The 24479-nt window shown below is 39.6% G+C and overlaps 1 protein-coding gene and 1 long non-coding RNA gene across 10 annotated transcripts in view; one reads left to right on the top strand and one right to left on the bottom strand.

The window, feature by feature from the left end:
* LOC143688594 (uncharacterized) overlaps positions 1–2970 on the top strand; it is a 142553-nt gene extending 139583 nt beyond the window's left edge. For 2 of the 3 annotated variants that reach the window (XR_013178159.1, XR_013178157.1), the window contains one exon: positions 1349–2970. This is a non-coding gene — a long non-coding RNA (uncharacterized LOC143688594). The remainder of the gene's footprint in view (positions 1–1348) is intronic. The other variant, XR_013178158.1, reaches the window with a different exon arrangement.
* The window catches only part of TRAPPC9 (trafficking protein particle complex subunit 9), an 889500-nt gene that overhangs the window by 732382 nt on the left and 132639 nt on the right, over positions 1–24479 (bottom strand). For all 7 annotated transcript variants that reach the window (XM_077166715.1, XM_077166716.1, XM_077166713.1 and 4 more), the window contains one exon: positions 22326–22469. In XM_077166715.1, coding sequence (XP_077022830.1) covers positions 22326–22469 — 144 coding nt within the window. The remainder of the gene's footprint in view (positions 1–22325; positions 22470–24479) is intronic.

The raw sequence follows: 24479 nt of genomic DNA, 5'->3' as shown, positions 1-24479 counted from the left end.
TACAGATTGTGCAACAGGACTGAATATAAAAACTCAGAAATGGACAGCACAATAATACCTAACTGTAATACAATTACATTAAAACACTGAATGAAGCTGCATATGAGAATGATAGAGGGAGGAGGGCTGGGGCATAAATGAAATCACAAAGAAAGATAGACGATAAAGATTGAGATGGTGTAATCTAGGAATGCCTAGAGTGTATAATGATAGTGACTAAATGTACAAATTTTAAAAATGTTTGCGTATGAGGAAAAACAAAGGAATGTCATTACTGCAGGGTGCTGAATGTAAATGGTAATTAGTATGTTAAAATTTCAACTTATGTATGAGACTAAAGCAAAAAATATTTATTTGGTACAAAATTTGTATTTTGACTAGTGCATTTCCTAAATGTAACTTATGTTCATAGCTTGATTGAACACCATAAGTACTTGGAATCTTGGGTAAGACATGAGATTTTGTTGGTTTGTCTGGAGTGATGCCCCGATGAATCCCAGAGTGATTTGATCAGTGAATGGAAAAGTATTTGCAAAGTCCCCTTCAGGGAATGGCGAGAATGGGGAGAAATTTAACTTCCCCAAGTAAGAATTCTCGATATTCTCACAAGCAGTGTGGACAACAAAAGCTATAGGCTGAGCCCCCAGTCTTGGGGTTTGTTCATATGAAACTTAACCCCACAAACGATAGGTCAAGTCTACTTAAAATTTAGGCCTAAGAGTCACCCCCAAGAGAACCTCTTCTGTTGCTCAGATGTGGCCTCTCTCTCCAGCCAATACAACAAGCAAACTCACTGCTCTCCCCCTGTCTACGTGGTAGATGACTCCCTGGGGTGTGGACCTTCCTGGCAATGTGGGACAGAAATTCAAGAATGAGCTGAGACTCAGCATCAAGGGATTGAGAAACCTTCTCAACCAAAAGGGGGAAGAATGAAATGAGACAAAGTGGCAATGGCTGAGAGATTCCAAACAGAGTTGAGAGGTTATCCTGGAGGTTATTCTTATGCATTAAGTAGATATCACCTTGTTATTCAAGATGTAGTGGAGAGGTTGGAGGGAACTGCCTGAAAATGTAGAGCTGTGTTCCAGTAGCCATGTTTCTTGAGGATGATTGAATAATGTTATAGCTTTCACAATGTGACTGTGTGATTGTGAAAACCTTGTGTCTGATGCTCCTTTTATCTACCTTGTCAACAGACAAAGAACATATGGAATAAAAATAAATAATAGGGGGAACAAATGTTAAAATAAATTTAGTTTGAAATACTAGTGATCAATGAAAGCGAGGGGTGAGGGGTATGGTATGTATAATCTTTTTTTTTTCTGTTATTGTTTTATTTATCACCCAGGAGAAAGTACAGATGGAAGAGAGAAGGCAGCGTGCAAATAGACCCTACACAAAATGCTGAAGGTACCAAGGTCAGAGACAAGTCATGGGATTCCAGGAAAAGCAAGTCAGGAACTGAGCTCATCCAGGAGTGAGGAAAAATGGCAAGCCACCAAAGGAATCCTAATGGCATGCCCTTCTATAAAGAGCTGGGAGTTTCTGAAACACAACTGTTCAGAAGTAGCAATGAGGAACGACTTCCACCTCCACCCTCCAGACCCTGAGGTACTGGGGGGATACAGAAGAAAAAAGATGACTGGTAAAGGAAACATTCCCAGTTCACAGAGCACCTCAGGGGAGGCACTATCCGCATTCAGAATGGGACAGGGCTTCACTGGGTAGGATTCACGTGGCACATCCATTTATCTTCTTTGTCCCTTCTTACCAAATTATAGTGGCACAACCTGGTCATGGTTATACCAGAAACATCCCCCACATCTCCAAACTCCAGTGGGGAAGAGCCACTAGCTTAATATAAGATGGTTAATGGCGCAGTTAGACAAAAAGAGGCTGGGCCAGAATAGGGGATTTTGCTAATAACAGACCATGAGCTCCTGAGGTAACAGTTGAACGGGGTCCATAGGGCAGAAAGGGATGGGAAATGGGGCCTGATTCAGGGACACGAAGACTGGTGGAGGTGAGTATCTGTGCAGTGATGGGTGATCTGGAGGGACCTCTGATAGGGTTGAGATACACAGAGATTGTGGTAATGGATGTCCTGAAAGCCCAAGCAGTAGTGGCAGAAGACCTTCAGGAAGTTGGTCACAACTTTGTGGGAGGGACAGGCTTGGAGGAAGAGCACATAGGGTCTGGAATATTAAAGAAACAAAAGTAGTAAATAGTAATTTGATTTTATTCTACATTAAATGTGTATTGGGAACCTATAGGAGAATTTAAGCAGAAAAATAATAAGCTGTGATGCTGTAGGAAGGATTCACACCCAGGTATGACTCCACCAAAATCAATAGTTAAAAATAAAAGCTATAAAGGTCATAAATACAGGTTTACACATTCTGTCTAAGGAGCTGTAAATCTGAAAACTTCTGTGGTACATTTAGGAAGGTTTAGGAATTTGCATGGAAGACAGCAACCTTTGGTTTCTTCCAGTTTAACTCTGTTTCCCCAGCCCAAAATAACCTAACCCAGCTTCTCCAGTTCATCCCAAATCCCTTCCATCACCTATCCATCTGTTCGTCCTTCTCCAAGATGAAAAAAGTGATCAGGTAACTCCCTTGATGAAAGGCCTCCCTTTCACCAGCTACAGACCTAGGTCCAAGCTCCTCAGCCTAGCATGAAAGGCTATCATCACCCCACCCTGTCTCTTCTGTCAGCTCTATCTCCTGTCAATCCCCAACTCCTGCTGTTTTGCAGACATCTTATGCCATGTGGAACACCTGCTATGCTCACACTCACCAAGAACATTCATAACTCCTTGCATCTCTGCTCAGAATGTCTACAGTCCCTCCCATAGTCTTCTTGGCATAGTCCTACTCAGCCTTCAGAGTGCAGCTCATAAGTCACCTCCTGAACTGCTTGCGTCCAGCATGGCACCCTAGTCCTAAGAGATGATCAATAAATATTTGTAGATAGAAAACTGAGACCTTCTCTTGTGTACATGCTCAATCTCTTCCTTGTCCATTATCTGTACAGTTTTCCTAGGACCCTTAAAATGCATCCTTTATGAGCCCTATAGATCTACTGTGATTGTATGCACGACTCGATCTATTTTACATGTAAAAACCAAAATTTTAGAAAGAAATATTTTTTCTTATTTTCTCCACAATACTATTCACTCTCACTCAAAAAGCATCATATAATCTCAAAGATTTTTCAATCCAATAAAGTAAAAAAAAGGAAAAGAAAAAATTTTTATCTAATCCATCTAAACCTAGAAGCATAGGTTTGACAAAGAGAAAACAAAATTTCCTGGTGTTTTTAAAAAAAAAAAAATCAAATATGCTGAAGAGAACAGCAAAAACAAGAGTGTATTTTCTCAAAGGAGATTTATCTCCTATTTCCTGAAACTGGACTTGAGAATGAAACCAGAAATTAAAATCTTCACCACTGCAATTGTGGCATGTTGACACCACGTGTTTGGCTAAGCTGAACTCCATTTCCCAGAGTCCAGAGTTCTCTTCTGTGCAGCGCTATGAGGGAGCACATTGCCTGCAATCTGGGTGGCAGAAAGGAAGGTGGGGCCTTTGTGCCTAGGGAGTCAGGACAGGGTACATCGGGCTGTTGCAGCTCACATGCATTGTTGAAGTGGGGCAGTACCTACTCCCACAGCCCCTCCAGCTCCTGCCAGTCTCTGCTTCAGGTTCTCTAACTCTTGGGCCAAGTGTGTGTCCAGTTCAGTAACAAAAGGCACCAGCCACTCCTCCAGGAACTCCCATCATCACAGTCCAAGGCTGGGAGGCAGAAGAAACCAACAAGGGTCCCAGCCTATCCTTGTGGGTTCCAGCTCAGCCTTGCGAGTTCTAGCTTATCCTCACTCCCCTCACCCCCACTTCACAGCCTTCTTTCCACTCCAATCTCCTGCCCAACTGCCTGTCTGAGGATTCCAAGTTCCAGCGTCACAAAACCTATGTAACCAGCCTCTAGTGCATAAGTTCAAAGCCCTCTAATAAGTGTGTGTGTGTGTGTGTGTGTGTGTTTAGAACCCAGACTGAGACAGCAATTTTAAAGATTTTCCATCATTTTCAAAGTGGCATACACCAAAGTGGTATACATCATTTTCAAAGTGGTATGGCACCTTTCTGCTGCCCAGATCACAGTGTTTCCATACACAGTGTTTCCATAAACAAAGTCCTTTGTGCAGCAAAGACTGTTTCAGAACTATCTCATGAATCCCATGACTTACAAGGTAGGTAGCTTAAAAAGGGCTTTCATACACCTGACTTCATTTAACTCATCTGTACGCTGGGAGCTCATAAGCAGGCCAGACAATAACATAAGCAGAGGAGAGTCCTCAGGTCCTGTCCACATAACACACTCTCACCTTCACATACCCCTGCCTTTTTCCTTAACATGTAATCCCTCTCAGGGATCCTTTTCCACCTTTAAATGGTTCTTCAAGGCCAATCTCAAGAATTCATTTCCTCCTGTTGATGCTCTTCTCATACCTCCCTGAGAGGAGCAACCTCTTACAAGGTTTCCTTAAAACTATACTCATATCAATAATCTAGCCAGAGGCCATGCCAAGGACTGAGTTGGGGAGAGGGCCCAGGTGCCTTATCATTTCTGTCACTGTTAACATGACCAAATGACATGGTCATCTTAGGCGTTACAAGTATGAATGAACAAAGGAAAGTCACTGCCTCTCCTAGAAAATGCATCTAGTTGGGTTTAAATTAAGGTGCATTTATTGAGAAGGAGAAGACCCCAGAAGGAAAAGGAAATTGCTGGGCCAAATGGTAAATTTGTTTAACTCTAAGAAATTGCCAAACTGTTTTCCAAAGTGGCTTCACCATCTTACAAAACCACCAACTGTGTAGGAAGTTCCAGGCTCTCCTCATGGTCAATAACACTTGGTATGGTCAATCTGTTTCATTCTGGCAGAAGAGGTGGGTGGTGACACCTTTAATTTTAATTTCCAAATGACTAATGACCTCGAACATTTCATGCGCTTATTAGCCTTTCTATACCTTCTCTGATGAAATATCCATTGAGTCTTTTGTCCTTTCTTTTAAACTGGGTTGTTCTTTTTATTACTGAAAGTGTTCCTTAGACATTCTGCGTAAAAGTCCTTTATCCAATATTTGATTTACAGACATTTTCTCTCCATCTGTGGCTTGTATTTGCATTTTCTTAAGTGTCCTTTGAAGACAAAAAGGTTTCGATTTCGATCAAGTCCATGTTATCAATTTTTACTTTTATGGATCATGCTTTTGGTATCATATCTAAGAAATCAGGCTAACCTAAGGTCACAAAAATGTTCTCCTAAAAATTGTTATCATTTATCACTATCATAGCTCTTACATTTAGTTCTATGATTTCAAGTTTATCTTTGTGTACAATATAAACCAAGGGTCTAAATTCATTTTTCCACATGTGGAATGAATAACAGGGGGCTAGTCTTAAAAGACCTTTCACACAGGGTTTTAAGACACTTGTACTCTGGTTTAAAAGCTGCCAGAATCTCATTTTTAACAATAGTATTCAAAGTATAAGAAACAATAGTATTCAAACAATAGTATTCAACTTTTAAGTAATTGTTTTCATCCATTTAAATGTCTAAGTGTTTGCTAAATACAAAGCACCATGTTAAAGTGCATTTATATATTATTATTTAAATTTTTCATTCACTTATGAAAAAGATGGGGGCCTGTGAATATGTATGTTTCACAACTTTTTTTTTCTGCATGGGCTGGCACCGGGAATCGAACCCAGGTCTCTAGCATGGGAGGTGAGAATCCTGCCACTGAGCCACCATTGCAACACCCAGGAATCAACTTTTAAGTAATTGTTTTCATCCATTTAAATGTCTAAGTGTTTGCTAAATACAAAGCACCATGTTAAAGTGCATTTATATATTATTATTTAAATTTTTCATTCACTTATTTATTCAGTCAGTCAGTATTTCCTGAGTGAGACTAAGTGCCAGATACTATGCTAGGACTGGTATTACAATGATGAGAAACACCATTCCTGCTGTAGGGACAGTAAAGGAGACTTACAAATAATTGTAAAACAAATGAAACATGGGACTGAATGGAGGCAAGAAAGCACAAAGGGACAGCAGGAGGCAAGAAAGTATCTGTGAGTCCTGGAAATGAGTGAGAAGGGCACTCTAGATCATTTTGGGTCTTTATGGCCCCTAAAGGATAAAGTGCCCAGGGAGAAGAGGCAAGAAAGGGCACTGAGAGTCCAGACAAGGGATGACAATAAGCTCGGAGGCCGTGCAGAGCGGTAAGACTCCATCCTGTAGGCAGCAGGGAGCCAGGGTAGGTTCTTACTGGGAGACTGGTGTGTCTATCTGCATGTTAGAGGACAACTCTTGTGGCAGTGCACGACAGTGCAGGAGTGAAATTAACATTAGGAAGATGACTCCTCCAACTCTAAGACCACACTAGCATGACCCATGTGGCACTACGTTAAGGCCTGGGGAGAAGTAAGCACAAGGTCTTCTAGGTGTTTACCATTTAATGGCCTGAGCATCAGCAGGCTACGGTTCTGTCAAACAGCCTTGCTACTCTGGTGGTCACACATTTTTATGCAGCTTCTTCCCATACCTACCAAAAACCTAGTATCATAAGTACAAAGTAGATTTACAAGTAATACCATGGGTACACAAGGAAGCACTGGCAAGCTTCTCTTACTCAGGTCTAAAATCCTGAGTTGGTGAAAAATACTCTAATATTTATTCTGGTACATTACCATGACTCAGCTCTATTCAGCAACTCAACACATACTTGCTGAGGACCTACTATGTGCCAGGCACCCTTCTAGGCAATGGGGACTCCCTGGCAAACAAGGTGGACTTGGCCCCCATCTTATTGGAGCTTATAATCTCAGGAAGAGACAAAACTGATGATAGACATCTGAACAGATAAATATGTGTGACAGAGAAAAAATGGAAACGTACTCTATATAGAGTAATCAGAGGAGGGCAATGAGAAGGCAACTTCTGAGCTGAGACTTGCAGCAGTGTAGTTTCACATGCAAGTATCAGAAAATTCAACCCAAACTGGCTGAAATGAAAAAGAAACCTTGCTGGCTCACATAACCTAACAATTCAGGATCAATTCAGAGAAGGTTTTACATGGGATGCTAACAGTGTAGACTAGGGAAGTTCCCCACTCTTCATCTCTTAGGGTCACAGACAACTCTTTGCAGAGGTTTTGCTTCAAAGGGGGAGGGTTTTGTGGTTTGGTTATTTGCACACATATGGGCATACACATGGGGTTCCCACTGCATGGGAATAATCCAGCGGAGTAGGAGAAAGTGAAGAAGTAGGAGGGAGCAGAGAAAACCAAGAGGCATTAGAGGAAAGGGGTGGTCTTTGACAGGAGCAGAGGAAGGGGGGCAGGTGCAGTAGAGAGGCCAGAAGGTGAGTCAGGGCACCTGCAAAGCCTGTACCATCCACTTTGCCATGCTGACTCCCTAACTACCTTTCTTGAGCAAAATTTCAATTAGCTACCACTCCAGTCATCAGTGTCAATTCATAGCACTGTACAAAAAACTGGGGGTGGTAGCAGGGGTGAGGGATACAGGGAGGTAAAGAAAACATGAAGAGGATGACCAAGAGACCAAGTGCTGCCACTCTCAGTTAGCCACCATCAACTACAGACAGTATACAGAGACCATTAGAATCATCTCTGCCTGGCAGCTCCTCACTCATATTAATCACTCAATATCAAGGGATTCCTTCTTTCTGCTAGCCTGCTAAGGCCCATGAAGTAGCCCGTCACTGGTTTCTTCAACTCTATCAATAACTCCACTTCTTATAAATGTTCTTACAATCTTCTAGCATAACTGGTTCCCTTGGCCATTAGCTGAAGTGGTACCCTTAGAAGGAAGTGTGAGGACTGCTGCAATCGTGCTTAGAAAAAGGAGACTCACTAACAATCAGGCCTGTTAAAAGTTCGGGAGCACAGGTGCTGAATTCTATCATGAAAATAACACTTTCAGAGCATTCCTTCAAAATGATTGTAGTAAATATTTTTTGTCTCCTATATTCACAGGTACCTACTGCTTCTTCCAATCTTTATTCAAGTCACAATCTGTGAGAAGATGAGTGACCTAACAGTACAGTTATTAATAATTATTGCATATGAATCCTATTAGCATAATGGATAGGAAATGACATTTAAACATTCTCCAAAATGGTTGTTGCAATGCGGCAGTGACAGTCACAGAGCCACGTACAGATAAATATCTATGGGAAGTTTTCCATTCATTCAACAAGTATTCATTCAATACCTACTGTGCATCAGGCATTGCTCTAGACACTGGGGACATCACAGGGCAAATACAGCCTACTTTCATCAAAGTGGGGGGAAGATTTAAAATATGAACAAACAAGGTGAGGCACTAGAGAATAAATTGAAGGTTTTGGATTGGAGTAGTCTCTCAGAGATGATGTTTGAAGTGAGACCTCAAGGCTAAGAAATAAACTGTTCAAGACCACCCTGGGAACATGAGGCTCTGAGGTGGACAAGTTCGGCATGTGAACGTGAAAGCCAGCAGAGCTGGAATAAAGAGTGGGAGAGAGCAGGCAGGACCAGGTCAGGTGGAGACAGACACCAGTAAGAAGTCTGAATTGTATTGCAAGCAAAGTGGGGAGCTTAGGAAGATTCTGAACAAGGGCATATGTGATCTGATTTGCAATCTAAAGACAACTCTGAGGGCTATATGGAGAATGAACTTTAGGGCAGCAAGAATCAAGGTGGGGAGTGGAGCAAGAGGCCACTGCTGTACTTCTGATAAGGGACAGCACCAGACCTGGCATGGTGGTGCCGGAGATGTGAAGAGCACACAAAGGCAGGCTCACTTGATCTTGGTAGTATGTCAAAGGTGACCAGAGGAAGAAAGAACAGAAAAGATAACCCTAAGGCTGGTGCCTAAACAACTGAGTATATAATAATATCATTTACTAAGGAAGGAGAAACAGGGATAAAGAGTTAATAGAGAATATGACAGGTTCTGCTATTTTCCTCCCCACTGGCTCCCCTCAGCAGAGACCAAGAATGCCAAATCCTCCTAGCCTCACATACACCTAGCTAGGCATGACCATATAACCCAGTTCTAGACATTGAGACAGATAAAGTCTGCTAGAGATATAAAGAAAACAAATTTTTGTAACAACTTTATTCCAACACAATACATACATACCATACATTTCACCCATTTAAAGTATACAACTCAATGGATTTTAGTCTATTCAGAGTTGTGCAACTACCACAACAATCAATTTTAAAATATTTTCATTACCTGAAAGATAGCCTGTACTCTAGCTATCATCCCTCCCAACACCCATTCCCCCAGCCCTAAGCAACCACTAATCCACACATCCACTTATTTTGAATATTACATGTAAATGAAATCATATAGTATGTGATCTTTTGTTCTGGCTTCTTTCACTTAGCATAACGTGTTCAAGGTTCATCCAAGCTGTAGCATACATCAGTATCTCATTCCTTTTTATGGCTGAATATTACATTCATGGATAAACACATTTTATTCATCCACTCATCCAGTGATAGGCATTTGGGCTGTTTCTACCTTTTACTGAATAATGCTGCTATGAGTATAGGTGCACAACTTTTTGTGTGGAGATACATTTTCATTTCTCCTGGGAATAAACCTAGTAGTGGAATTGCAGAGTCAAACGGTAATTATATTTAACCATTTGAAGAACTGTCATACTGTTTTCCAGGTGATTGCACCATTTTACATTCTTACCCAACAGTGTATAAAGGTTCTGATTTCACCACATCCTTGCTAACCCTTGATTATCTGTCTTTTTGGTTACAGCTATCATAATGCATATAGCATTTCCCTGATGACTAATGACTAATGACTTTAGAGGATCTCTGTCCATTTTTAAAGCGGCTTCTTCTTATTATTGAGCTGTGAGAGTTCTTTATGTATTCTGGATAAAAATCCCTTAACGGATATATGATTTACATATATTTTCTCCCATTATGTGAGTTGCCTTTTTACTTTCTTAGTAGTGTCATTTGAAGCACATAGCTTTTTAAAATTTTGATAAAGTCTAATTTACCTATTTTTCCTTTTGCTGCTTATGCTTTTTGATAAAATATTTCAGAATTCATTCCCAAATCCTATGTCAAGAAGATTTACCCCTATGTTTTCTTCTAAGAGTTTTTATTACTTTAATTACTACATTTAGGTTTTGGTCCATTTTGAGTTACTTTCTGTATATGATATAAGGAAAAGTAGAGACTTTTTTAAAAGACATTTAATCTTGACCAAAAGTAAAGAGGTATATCAGAAGCTTCTACCACCTTCCCTTTTTTGCTTTTGGATGATGTGATATGTGTGTGAGGCTTAAAGCTGCTACAGCCAAATTGAAACCATAAGGCTTCCCCCACTGTCCATCACCACTGACACAGAATGGACACCAAAGAGAAAAAGTGGAGAGAATCTGGGCCCTCAATAATATTGAGGGGCTGCTGAATTAACTCAGAAGCCAGGCTAGCTCTGGACTTCTTTTTTAATGTGCGATTTCTTTTTAAAGCCTGACTGATACCATGTGACCCAGCAATTCCACCTCTAAGTATATACCCAAGAGAAATGGAAACATATGTCCACATAAAACATGTACATAAATACTCACAGCAGTGTTATTCTTAACAGCCAAAAAGTGGAAACAATCCAGATGTCCATCACCTGATGAACGGATAGACAAAATGTGGTCTATCCAAACAACGGAATATTATTTGGCCATAAAAAGGAATGAAGTATTGACACATGCTACAACATCAGTGAACCTTGAAATATATTAAGTGAAAGAAGCCAGATACAAAGTGTTACATATTACATGATTCAATTTATAATGAAATGTATATGAACAGGCAAATTTACAGAGACAGAAAGTAAATCCATGCTTGCTCAGGGTTGGGGGTGGGGGTGAGGAAGAGGGAACAGCAACTGACTGGATATAGGGTTTCTTTAAGGGGTGGGGAAATGTCCTAAGATTATACCGTAGAAATGAATATCCTATTAAACATCCAAGGGCTGCAGGTATCCAAATCTGGGGCTCAGAGAAGAGGCCAGAAAACCTGAAATATAAACTTTAGATGTTTTAAGTTGAGTTGTTTTATCACTTATCCTCACATTATCCTAGCGTGACATTTCATGATTAAGACGCTGAGGCCGAAAAGATGTGAATCCTGATTTGCATGTCCTTTAATCTTTTATTTCTCCCTGTACCCAGTGCCATAAGTAGGAGAGGCCCGCTAAGCCAAGTATTTTTCTAGGACCTCAAGTTCTAACATTAAATCAAATTCACCTTCTAGACAATGACCTGATACTCTACTGCTGCTTTAGCTAAATGAGGGACTGGATACCTCATCTCAGTCTCTACTTCCTGTGAAGAGGTGACAATGCCAACAATCCATTGCCAGGGAGGAAACAAGGCATGCTGAGGCACCAGTTGCACTGACCATGGCTCTCCTCCCGGAGGGCATCTCTCAGTGGTGCTCCACCTTCCTTCCCAACCCTCCTTCTCCCACTCATATCCCAACCCGCTCCAGTCAAGAGATCCTATTGTTAATTCTAGACCTGTAATGGAAATTTTATCAGTATGTCATGGAAAAGAATAGCACCTACATCCACTAACCCCCGGGGTCATTCTGCTGTTACCCTGACAAGAGATTTCACATTTCTCTCAAGTTGCCCTTTTAAGGCACACCAGGCAAAAGGACCGTGAACCTGCGATCGAGGAACAGGGTGTGTAACTCCCCAGGGGAGAGCAATGCTATCTTAGGACATGTGTTAACACTTCTTTGTTATACATCTCAGGTATGTTACTTCAGATCCCATCCCTACAATACCCTGCTAGTTGGATGAGAAACTGAGGTTCAGAGGGGTTAGGAAATGGATGCTGCCTTAAGAAGGAAACCACCAACTACCATCCGCCCAAGGTCCTCCAGCAAATGCTGAACCACAGTACAAAGACAAACAAGAAACATGGGGGCCCCAAAAGGGACATGACAAAGCAACCATTTGAAATTCAAATTGTACTAAGGAAAGCATGTGTACTCTACAGCCAACATCCAAGCAATCCCTACTATCACAGCATAGCAAAGCCATTTAAATGGTGGAAGACTGAAATAAGGCATGTCCTAACACCAGTCCAGTCGCTGGCCTCTCCCATTCACAGAGTCCCCTCCTTTCATCATTTCCCAGTCTTTTCCTTGCAGTGTTGACATAAGTTATTTACAGCATGCATATTTTTTATATAACATTCCACTCCCAGTAGCAGATGTACTATATCAATCCTTAGCCCCTGGTGCTTTTGCCAAGTTTCCCCTTCCTCCTGCTCCACAATTGAACTTATGCTTTAACTAATTTGATATCAAAGCAGCAAGTCTTATATTCCTTGGGAATTGATGTTAGCAACTACAGACTCATTCTGGAGCAGCCAATGCAAGGAATGAAAATAGGAGGTAGGCCAGATTTGGCCCACAGGCAGTAGTTTGTCAATCCCTGCAACAGATGATAAAAAGGCAGAGGGGTGTTCAATTGGAAGAACTGGAGAAAGAACAGCAAACTAATCCCAAAGCAAGCAAAAGGAAAGAAATAACAAAGATCAGAGCAGAAATAAATGAAATTGAAAATATGAAAATAGTAGAGAAAATCAATAAGACCAGAAGTTGGTTCTATGAGAAAATCAATAAGATTGATGGGCCCCTATCAAGATTGACAAAAAGAAGAAGAGAGAGGATGCAAATAAATAAGATCAGAAATGGAAGAGGAGACATAACTACTGACCTCACAGAAATAAAGGAGGTAATAACAGGATACTATGAACAACTTTACGCTAATAAATACAACAATTTAGATGAAATGGACGGGTTCCTGGAAAGACATGAACAACCAACTTTGACTCAAGAAGACATAGATGACCTCAACAAACCAATCACAAGTAAAGAAATTGAATTAGTCATTCAAAAGCTTCCTAAAAAGAAAAGTCCAGGGCCAGATGGCTTCACATGTGAATTCTACCAAACGTTCCAGAAAGAATTAGTACCAATTCTCCTCAAACTCTTCAAAAAAATCGAAGTGGAGGGAAAACTGCCTAATTCATTCTATGAAGCCAACATCACCCTCATACCAAAACCAGGCAAAGATATTACAAAAAAAGAAAACTACAGGCCGATCTCTCTAATGAATACAGATGCAAAAATCCTCAATAAAATTCTAGCAAATCATATCCAACAACACATTAAAAGAATTATACATCATGACCAAGTAGGATTCATCCCAGGTATGCAAGGATGGTTCAACATAAGAAAATCAATTAATGTAATACACCATATCAACAAATCAAAGCAGAAAAATCACATGATCATCTCAATTGATGCAGAGAAGGCATTCGACAAGATTCAACATCCTTTCCTGTTGAAAACACTTCAAAAGATAGGAATACAAGGGAACTTCCTTAAAATGATAGAGGGAATATATGAAAAACCCACAGCTAATATCATCCTCAATGGGGAAAAATTGAAAACTTTCCCCCTAAGATCAGGAACAAGACAAGGATGTCCACTATCACCACTATTATTCAACATTGTGTTGGAGGTTCTAGCCAGAGCAATTAGACAAGAAAAAGAAATACAAGGCATCAAAATTGGAAAGAAAGAAGTAAAACTATCACTGTTTGCAGACGATATGATACTATACGTCGAAAACCCGGAAAAATCCACAAGAAAACTACTGGAGCTAATAAATGAGTACAGCAAAGTAGCAGGTTACAAGATCAACATTCAAAAATCTGTAGCATTTCTATACACTAGTAATGAACAAGCTGAGGGGGAAATCAAGAAACGAATCCCATTTACAATTGCAACTAAAAGAATAAAATACCTAGGAATAAATTTAACTAAAGAGACAAAAAACCTATATAAAGAAAACTACAAAAAACTGCTAAAAGAAATCACAGAAGACCTAAATAGATGGAAGGGCATACCGTGTTCATGGATTGGAAGACTAAATATAGTTAAGATGTCAATCCTACCTAAATTGATTTACAGATTCAATGCAATACCAATCAAAATCCCAACAACTTATTTTTCAGAAATAGAAAAACCAATAAGCAAATTTATCTGGAAGGGCAGGGTGCCCCGAATTGCTAAAAACATCTTGAGGAAAAAAAAACGAAGCTGGAGGTCTCGCGCTGCCTGACTTTAAGGCATATTATGAAGCCACAGTGGTCAAAACAGCATGGTATTGGCATAAAGATAGATATATCAACCAATGGAATCGAATAGAGTGCTCAGATATAGACCCTCTCATCTATGGACATTTGATCTTTGATAAGGCAGTCAAGCCAACTCACCTGGGACAGAGCAGTCTCTTCAGTAAATGGTGCCTAGAGAACTGGATATCCATATGCAAAAGAATGAAAGAAGACCCATCTCTCACACCCTATACAAAAGTTAACTCAAAATGGATCAAAGATCTAAACATTAGGTCTAAGACCATAAAACAGTTAGAGGAAAATGTTGGGAGATAGCTTATGGATCTTACAACTGGAGGCGGTTTTATGGACCTTAAACCTAAAGCAAGAGCACTGAAGAAGGAAATAAATAAATGGGAACTCCTCAAAATTAAACACTTTTGTGCATCAAAGAACTTCATCAAGAAAGTAGAAAGACAGCCTTCACAATGGGAGACAATATTTGGAAATGATATATCAGATAAAGGTCTAGTATCCAGAATTTATAAAGAGATTGTTCATCTCAACAACAAAAAGCCAACCCAATTACAAAATGGGAAAAAGACTTGAACAGACACCTCTCAGAAGAGGAAATACGGATGGCCAAGAGGCACATGAAGAGATGCTCAATGTCCCTGGCCATTAGAGAAATGCAAATCAAAACCACAATGAGATATCATCTCACACCCACCAGAATGGCCATTATCAACAAAACAGAAAATGACAAGTGCTGGAGAGGATGCGGAGAAAGAGGCACACTTATCCACTGTTGGTGGGAATGTCAAAGGGTGCAACCACTGTGGAAGGCAGTTTGGCGGTTCCTCAAAAAGCTGAATATAGAATTGCCATACGACCCAGCAATACCATTGCTAGGTATCTACTCAAAGGACTTAAGGGCAAAGACACAAACGGACATTTGCACACCAATGTTTATAGCAGCATTATTTACAATTGCAAAGAGATGGAAACAGCCAAAATCTCCATCAATAGAAGAGTGGCTAAACAAACTGTGGTATATACATACGATGAAATATTATGCAGCTTTAAGACAAGATAAACTTATGAACCATGTAATAACATGGATGGACCTAGAGAATATTATGCTGAGTGAATCCAGCCAAAAACTAAAGGACAAATACTGTATGGTCCCACTGATGTGAACGGACATTCGAGAATAAACTTGAAATATGTCATTGGTAACAGAGTTCAGCAGGAGTTAGAAACAGGGTAAGACAATGGGTAATTGAAGCTGAAGGGATACAGACTGTGCAACAGGACTAGATACAAAAACTCAAAAATGGACAGCACAATAATACCTAATTGTAAAGTAATCATGTTAAAACACTGAATGAAGCTGCATCTGAGCTATAGGTTTTTGTTTTGTTTTGTTTTGTTTTGTTTTGATTTTACTATTATTACTTTTATTTTTTTCTCTATATTAACATTCTATATCTTTTTCGGTTATGTTGCTAGTTCTTCTAAACTAATGCAAATGTACTAAGAAATGATGATCATGCATCTATGTGATGATGTTAAGAATTAATGATTGCATATGTAGAATGGTATGATCTCTAAATGTTGGGTTAATTTCTATTTTTCCGTTAATTAAAAAAAAAAAAAAAAAAGAGAAGGGATAATTGGAGCTGAAGGGATACAGACTGTACAACGGGACTGGATATAAAAACTCAGAAATGGACAGCACAATACTACCCAATTGTAATGCAATTATGTTAAAACACTGAATGAAGCTGCATGTGAGGTATAGGTTTTTTGTTTTTGTTTTTTTTGGTTTTTTTTCTTTCTATTATTGTTTTAATTCTTATTCTGTTGTCTTTTTATTTCTTTTTCTAAATCGATGCAAATGTACTAAGAAATGATGAATATGCAACTATGTGATGTTATTAAGAATTACTGATTGTACATGTAGATTGGAATGATTTCTAATTGTTTTGTTAATTCTTTTTTTAATTAATAAAAAAATATATTGGAGAATTTAAAAAAAAAAAAAAAGGCAGAGGGGGTTGTAAATAGTTAATTAATAGAAATACCAGTTTGGCAGTATAGCAAGGGGTGAACTTAAAGAGACAGAAAATTCCATTCATTCAGCCAGTATTTGAGGGCATTCCAGGTGCCAGTGCTGTGCCAAGTACAGCTGACAGACCCTATCCTTGGGCAGCTTTCAGATTAGACTGGTGGTGCAAACAAACCAGCAACTTCACTCATACAGTCCAGAGAAGTAGCTCTGAGAGAGGCCAGCCACAGCACAGGGGGCACCCAGGGGGGAGGCACTGCAGTCATGGAGCGAATCAATTCCTAGACAATATAACAGACACAGGGAGGTGCCAGTGAGGACAGGTGGGCCAGCAAAGGCAACAAAACAGAAATGCTGTTGTACTCAGACAACTGTCCAGAAGTTAGTCTAGCCAGAACACAGAGATGGTAAATGATAAGAATATAGCAATTGTGAAAATATGCCATTGTGTTAGTTTCCTGAGGCTACATACCATTTTACTACATATCACTTTATAAATAGGCCTTTAAGGAGACAGCTATTTGTTCAACAGCATCAAATACTATAATTGGTTATCATAAACTGAGTGACAGAACAACAGCAGAAATTTATTCTCTCTCAGTCCAGAGGTCAGAAATCCAAAAATAAGGCATCAGGGTCATGCTCCCTCCAAAGGGTAGAGGGGAGTATCCTCCCTTGCCTCTGTCAGCATCTGGTGGCCCCAGGCATTCCTTGGGGCAGCATCTGCATCTCCATCTCACTATAGCCAATTCCCCTGCATTGATGTCTTCTCTTCTTTAAGGACATCTGTCAGTGGATTTAGGGCCCATGTGGTAAACCAAGGATGATCCGATCTCAGAATCCTTATTTAATTACATCTGCAAAGACCCTTTATCCAAATAAGGTCAAATTTCCAAGCACCAAGGGCTAGAACTTTGGCATATCTTTTCGGAGGGCCATAATTCACCCCAAGTCAGCCACTCATAAAGCTTTCACCAAATAAAGAATCCTTTTTTACGAGACTCGAATGCGGTACTCAGGACCAGCTTTGCATTCACAGCCCATGAAGCTCAGGAGGATACTAGCTCCATTAATCTACAGCCATAATGCCCAGAACCTTTGAACCTATGTGTCTAGTCAAGAAGCCACAACAAAATGACACCAAACCAAAGATCATAAGAAGTAAAATACCATAATTCCAAAGAACATTTTTTACCTTCAAGTTATTACTTCTTTCTTGTGAAAAAATAAAAATCAGAAGTCTCGGAGAACTAAAAGACTTTTCATGTAAATAACTGTATTCATAAATTACCTTGTGAGTTCACTCCTATTTTCACATATCAGAAAGGATGGGGAAGGGCAAGAAGTCCCCAAATTATTGTCTTCACTACAAATAACCAATATATGATATGAAAACTAGAAAGACACACTCCTTCAGTCCAGAATATCTTTTTTTTTTTTGCCTTTCTAGTCTGTTCCTCTATTCCATCTTTAATTTCAATACAGCAATACTCAGAAATGTTAATTATTTACTCCGTGAATGATACCATGAACTCGTCAGAAGAAAGGGCATACAACAAATTTTAAAATATATCATGAAGAAAATAAACTACCACAGAATTTGTAACATTCTAGTTGTACAAATGAGAAAACTAAGGCCCAGGAAGAATTTAATTATTGATCTGAGGTTAAAGTAATTATAGGTTGAGGTTGGTGGAAAAAACATTTAGACCTCTCTGACTTTCATCCTTTCCTCAAAAGACTCCAATTCACTAAATACCACTTTATATAGGACTTTAAGGAGACAATCATTTGTTCAACAGCATCAAATTCCAAGTTCTTTTCTACTTAAATGTAGGGTCTTTGAATCACTAATTAATATGACCTCAAATAACCAGCATTTCATGGGCAAACAAATCCTTCTGCTACCTAAAAAACATACAGCCAGGACCCATCAATCACAGGGCGCATCAATTTCTCCAGGAAAAGGACCTGCAACTCTACAGTAAAGAGTTACACTGCTGTTTATCAAACGCAAAAAGCAAATTGTGTAATGAAAATGAAGGCAAAATGACGGTGCACCAATTTCATTCTCTGTGAGTTCTCACTGGAACTCAGATTTTAAATGTATTTTCTTCTCCAGTACTTCAATCCAGTAGATGTTAAAACAAGGGAAAACAGAAAGAAAAAGAAACAAAACTGTTTTTCAGGATTTCAGTATGCCGAAACACACTGAAAAGAGACCACAGGGTGGACGTGCGATGGTCTGAGGACTGTGGCCATCCATCCCCATTTGAGGGAGAAAAAGAATCTGGCAGATGAATCACACCTTGGTCTTTTGCTTTGGGATCGAGTGAGAAAGCAGTTCAAATGGCCTCAGTAAGACAACAGGCCACAGTTAGCTATGTCATTTCAATAACATTTTATATTTAAATATCTTATATGCATATATTAAAGGAGCCTTGAATAGGACCTGTTATAAAGCACAGCATACGGATTAACCTTTTTGAAAGATCACATGAGGAATAAGTACAACAATCTGATGATAGGTTTGGAGGTCAATACATCTTAAAAATACAAACGAGATAGAAGAAAAAGAAGCAGGAGGTAAGAGTCAGTGGTAAAGAAAATAGTTAAATCATCAACTAGAACTCTTCTTATATTTTTATTGTAAGATATTTCAGTTGCCATTTGAAAAAAGATGCTGAGTCTGAGTCCCTGATGTAAAGTACAAGGTAGATAGAAAAGCAGATGTTTACTTTTATTCACAGGCACTTGGCCTCTTTGTCAATAATAAACGAATGCTGTTGACAAAGAAGGAAAAAAAACTGAAAAATATGAGCATCCTAATGTGTTTCTTTAGTGGCTGCTCTTCGCAGCGGCATTTGGGTTCCCTAGCCAGTGCAAGGCTCACACAGACGCGTGTGCAACCACAAACCTTTGAGTGTGTGAGTGACACAGGACACTATTAGGCACGCTTTCCTCTGGCTGCTCTTTCAAAAGCAGGACAACGACAGCAATGGATGAACCCTGAAGACTTCATGTTCAGTGAAATAAGCCAGGCACAAGAGGACAAATATTGTAGGATCTGGCTGAGATGAAATAATCAGATTAAACAAATTCATGGAGTCAGAAACGAGAACACAGGTTACTAAGAGCAGGGCTGGAAGAGGAAATGAGTTGTTAAGGTTTAATTGGGAAAGTTTCTGTTGGGAGTGATGGAAAAGTTTTGGTAATGGATAGTGATGACAGTATAACACTGTGAACGTAATTAACAGCAATGAATTATAACATTTGATAATATTTTAATGTGGCTAAAGGGGAAATTTTAGGTTATGTATATGTTAATACAGTAAATTTTTTTTTAAAAACATAGGACAAACGAGTCTGAGTATTGAATCACTATACTGATATTTCTTTTAGTCTCAGGTACCTTAGAGCAGCTAGAATTAAAAACCTAAAATTGTGGAATTATAACCCATACCAAACTCTGAAATGTGTTCTACAACTAATTGTTATGATGCACTTTGAAATTTATTGCTTTTATGTATATATGTTATTTAAAGAGGAGAAGTATAACAGAGAAAATAAGATTTAACAAGTAAGTATGACTGCTGAATCATTATATGATATTTCTGTTGGTCTCCAGTGTCCTGGAGCAGTTAGAAGAAAAAACAAAAGATCATGCAACTGTTACCCATACCAAACTTTAAAATGTACTTGGAAATTTATTGTTTTTGTATATATGTTATATTTCACAATAAAAAAATGCTAAAATAAAAAAGCTCCATAGCTGTTAAATGCAAAAGATACAATTTTATAATTTGAACCAAAAAAAAAAAAATCTGTTCTATAACTACTTGTTAAAATGCACTTGGAAATGTGTTGCTTTTTTGTATAAATGCTATATTTCACAATAATAGGAATATTTTTAAAAAACAGTGTACAACACAGTGAACCCTAATGTAAATTATGGACTATAGTTAATATTATAATTGTGATAATAGCGCTTCATCAATTGTAACAAAGGTACCATAAAATACAAAGGGTTAATAATAGGGAAAATAGTCTATGTGAGGGGGATATGTGGGAATTCTGTATTTTCTGCATATGATTTTCTATAACACACAACTTCTTTGATTAAAAAGAAGTTTTTAAATAAAAAAAAACAGGACAAAGTCCCATCTATCTGGAACGGAGTTCAAGCTCCTCAGGCTCACAAAGAAGAGCAGAATGGATTGTTCCAATTATAGATTCCACTTACAAGTTCATTCACTAACAAACAGTAAATGTTTCCTATGTCCCATAAAAACTGCAGGGCACCCAAAGGTGAAGATTTGATGATGTCCTTGAAAAATAAAAAATCCAAGGAATTGAAAATTATTTAAAAAACAAACTCAAAAACAATTTTCCTGTAAGGAATCATGATTTAAGCAAGGGGTTTAAGGACATCAGTCACACTTGGGAGCTACTGCAATTTGTGGCTTTATTTTTTAAACAAGTATATGTTCAAACGTACTCTTTGTAAGGTACAACTCTGGGAGTAGGAACTAGAGCAGTCAACCAGACATATAAAATTCCTTTTCCTATGAAGCTTCTGAGGATAAAACAGGCATTGACCATGTAAATATGCAACTGATTAATTATAACTGTGATAAGTGCATGGAGGAAGAGAACAAATAACAGAAGTACCTAGCCTAGCTAAGGATTTATAAATGGCTTCTAAGAGGAAGGCAAGACCTAGAAGGGTAACCTGCATCCAATTACTGCTCAGTGAGGAAGACAAAAGACCCAGCCCTTTGCTACAAGGCAGGATAACTCTGCGGGACCATTCCAGCTTCAGAGCTCCCCTGGGGTTGGCCAAGGCCAACCTGCAATGAAGCCCAGCTTCCCCAACTGCCCAGTTTTGTTTCTTTCTCTTTCCTTCAATGGATGTTGATTCCAAAAGTACTTCCCAATCAACTTTCTACATATTAATCTCCATAGCAGAGAATGCATATCTGAAAAACCAACCTGCAAAATACACTAAGTTGGGGTGAGCAGAAAAGTAAATACATTTGATGGGGAAGCAATTGAATTCCATTTCGACAAGCTGATTTTCCAGCGCCTATGGAAAATCCCAAGGGAGATATCCTGCAAACAATGAATAAACATATCTTGGGCTCAGGGAGGGATGTGGGGTAGAAATAAACAGATTATAACTAAAACCTAAAAAGCAGCTAGTACCCAAAAACAGTTATAAGAAGATATGACCAAGGAAAGAACCCAGGAGGAAAGCAGCCTTTAAAATGTGGGCAGTGATACAGCATGATTCCATTACAGCAAACACAGGAAAACTTACCTTTGGTATTAGAAGTCAGAATGAAAGTTACCCTCGAGGGGAGTGGTGACTAGAAGAGGGCCCACAGAGGCTGTGGGTTTGCTGTCATACTCCTTTTCTGATCTGATACTGACTTTTCTGAGCTACATGAGTGTGGTCACTTAGTGAAAATTCACTGAGCTACATTCTTATCAAGTGTGCACTCATCTACATCATAAACATTATAATTCAACATTAACATTTTTTTACATGTAGACTATATGGGGGGGCATGTACAGGAATTCTACTTTCTATGCAATTTTTCTTAAACCTAAACCTGCTCTAAAAATGGAGGTTATTGGTATTTTGGGGTTTTTTTTTTTTCTAATGTAAGTAAAGGAAAGAGGAGTCCATAAAGGAGACTGAGAAGGAGAAGCCAGCGAAGTAGAAAGAAAAAAGGGGTAAATAGTGTCAGAACACCAGGAGAAGAGGTGGGGTAAGGATAAAGGGGTCACAGGCATCAAGCACTCCCCGTGAGGTATGCAGGGACAGGACAGGCTGCTGAGGGGCATCTTTACATCAACACAAAACTGGGAAGCATCATTCACCAACCTAAACTGCAAGGCACATTAATACTTAAGGGAACCAACATCAACTCTTTCCCCTAAAGAATGGTCCCATTCATACCTCCCTGAAAAGAATTAGAGTTTGAAATCACTCACCCTGATCTGACAAAAAATCCAACATGGTCTGCAGCAGGAAGGACAAGTGCCTGACGGAAAGAGCAGGGTTCCCCATTCTTCGGGAGGCGTAGACTAATTCATGAAGCAAACGCATCTGGACGGCAGCCCAGCCTCTGTGCGTGCCTGCAATGGAAGTTACAGAACACCATGAATGCTTCAAGATGCACTGGCAACAGAACAGAAAATGCAATGGGTCTTTTTTGGAAACACATTCAATGTGTTGTGTAAAATGTGGTGATTTAAGAATGAATCCTTCCTTTCCCGGTCTTGGACTTCCGGGTCAAGATGGCGGCTTAACAAGGTGCGCATTTTAGTTCGTCCTCCAGAACAACTACTAAATAACCAGAAACAGTACAGAACAGCTCCTAGGGCCACGTCAGTGACGAGACACACAGCATATCCCAGTTTGGACCAGTTGGACCGGCTGCGAGCACCCCCCAGAACCATGAGTTCCCAAAGCTGCAATGGCCAGAGCCCCTGCCCACAGGCCACTTCCCAGAGGGGAAAGGAAAGGACTTTACCAGCAGCAGGGACTGGGCACAATCAAACGCCAATTGTGGAACTAATTAACAAATTCTGACTACTAAAAATAGGCCCCCAGCTAGGTGAACCTGATCAAAATGGAGGTTGCTCATTTTTGCCCCAGCACCAAGGGGGCAGGACTGACAGAAAAAGGGGGGAAAAAAAAGAAGGAAACAGAGGTTTTTGTGGCTGTGTATCTACAAAGGCTTGACTGCCTCTGGATACAGCGGCAGGTCTTTTCAGGCTGAAACTGCCCAGGCATAGGCAGAAGTGAGCTCTTTTGGGGGCTTATCTGGAGCCTGTGCCTTCCCCAGGGAATGGGTGAAGCCCCACCCAGGTGGAATCCCTCCATCAAGGAATTCAGACACCAGGGCTTGGTAATTTGAAGCCATTAAAACCAGCCTACAAACTCTCCTCTGTCTCCACCACGCCCCCAGCAGGGAGAGTCTGCCAAAGTTAAAGGTACCGCATCATCTTATGCTGGTGGGACCTGCAGGCAGACAAGCGCCACACACAGGGCAGGATAAGAAAACCAGAGTCCAGAGACTTCACAAGAAAGTCTTTCAACCTGCTGGGTCCCACCCTCAGGGAAAACCGACGCAACTGACTCTTTCCTCCTGATAGGAGGCCAGTTTGGTCTGGGAAAATCTGGCTGGGGTGTATAATATCTAAGTAGACCCTCCTAAGTGTGGGTGGGGAGAAAGGCACCACACAAGCAGGGCAAGAAACAAGAAAACAAGAACTGAAAAATTCTCCTCTAAACAAAACTTAAGCTAAAGGTCCAGATAAAGCTGAACGGAATGTCAAAGAACAGATAGACAACAAATTCATCCAGCAAGAAAACCCTAGATAAATGAAGTGAAAGCAATCTCCAGAATAAACTAATTAGATAATTAAATGTCTAGATGCCAGCAAAAAATAACAAATCACACCAGGGAAATTGAAGATATAGCCCAGTCAAAGGAACAAACCAACAATTCAAATGACATACAGGAGCTGAAACAATTAATTCAGAATATACGAACAGACATGGAAAACCTCATCAAAAACCAAATCAATGAATTGAGGGAGGATATAAAGAAGGCAAGGAAAGAACAAAAAGAAGAAACTGAAAGTCTGAAAAAACAAATCACAGAACTTATGGGAATGAAAGACACAGTAGAAGAGATGAAAAAAAAAACAATGGAAACCTACAATGGTTTCGAGAGACAGAGCATAGGATTTCAAAACTGGAGGACGGAACATCTGAAATCCGACAAGAAACAGAAACTATAGGGAAAAAAAATGGAAAAATATGAGCAGGAACTCAGGGAATTGAAAGACAATATGAAGCACACAAATATATGTGTTGTGGGTGTCCCAGAAGGAGAAGAGGAGGGAAAAGGAGGAGAAAAACTAAAGGAGGAAATTATCACTGAAAATTTCCCAACTCTTATGAAAAACTTAAAATTACAGAGCCAAGAAGGGCAGCATACCACAAAGAGAATAGATCCAAATAGACAACTCCAAGATATTTAATAATCAGAATGTCAGAGGTCAAAGAGTAAGAGAGGATCTTGGAAGCAGCAAGAGAAAAGCAATCCATCACATACAAGGGAAGCCCAATAAGAC

Source organism: Tamandua tetradactyla, chromosome 6, assembly GCF_023851605.1.
Source record: "Tamandua tetradactyla isolate mTamTet1 chromosome 6, mTamTet1.pri, whole genome shotgun sequence".
NCBI lineage: Eukaryota > Metazoa > Chordata > Mammalia > Pilosa > Myrmecophagidae > Tamandua > Tamandua tetradactyla.
Note: the sequence above shows the minus strand (reverse complement) of the source record. Positions and strands in the feature narration are given on the sequence as shown.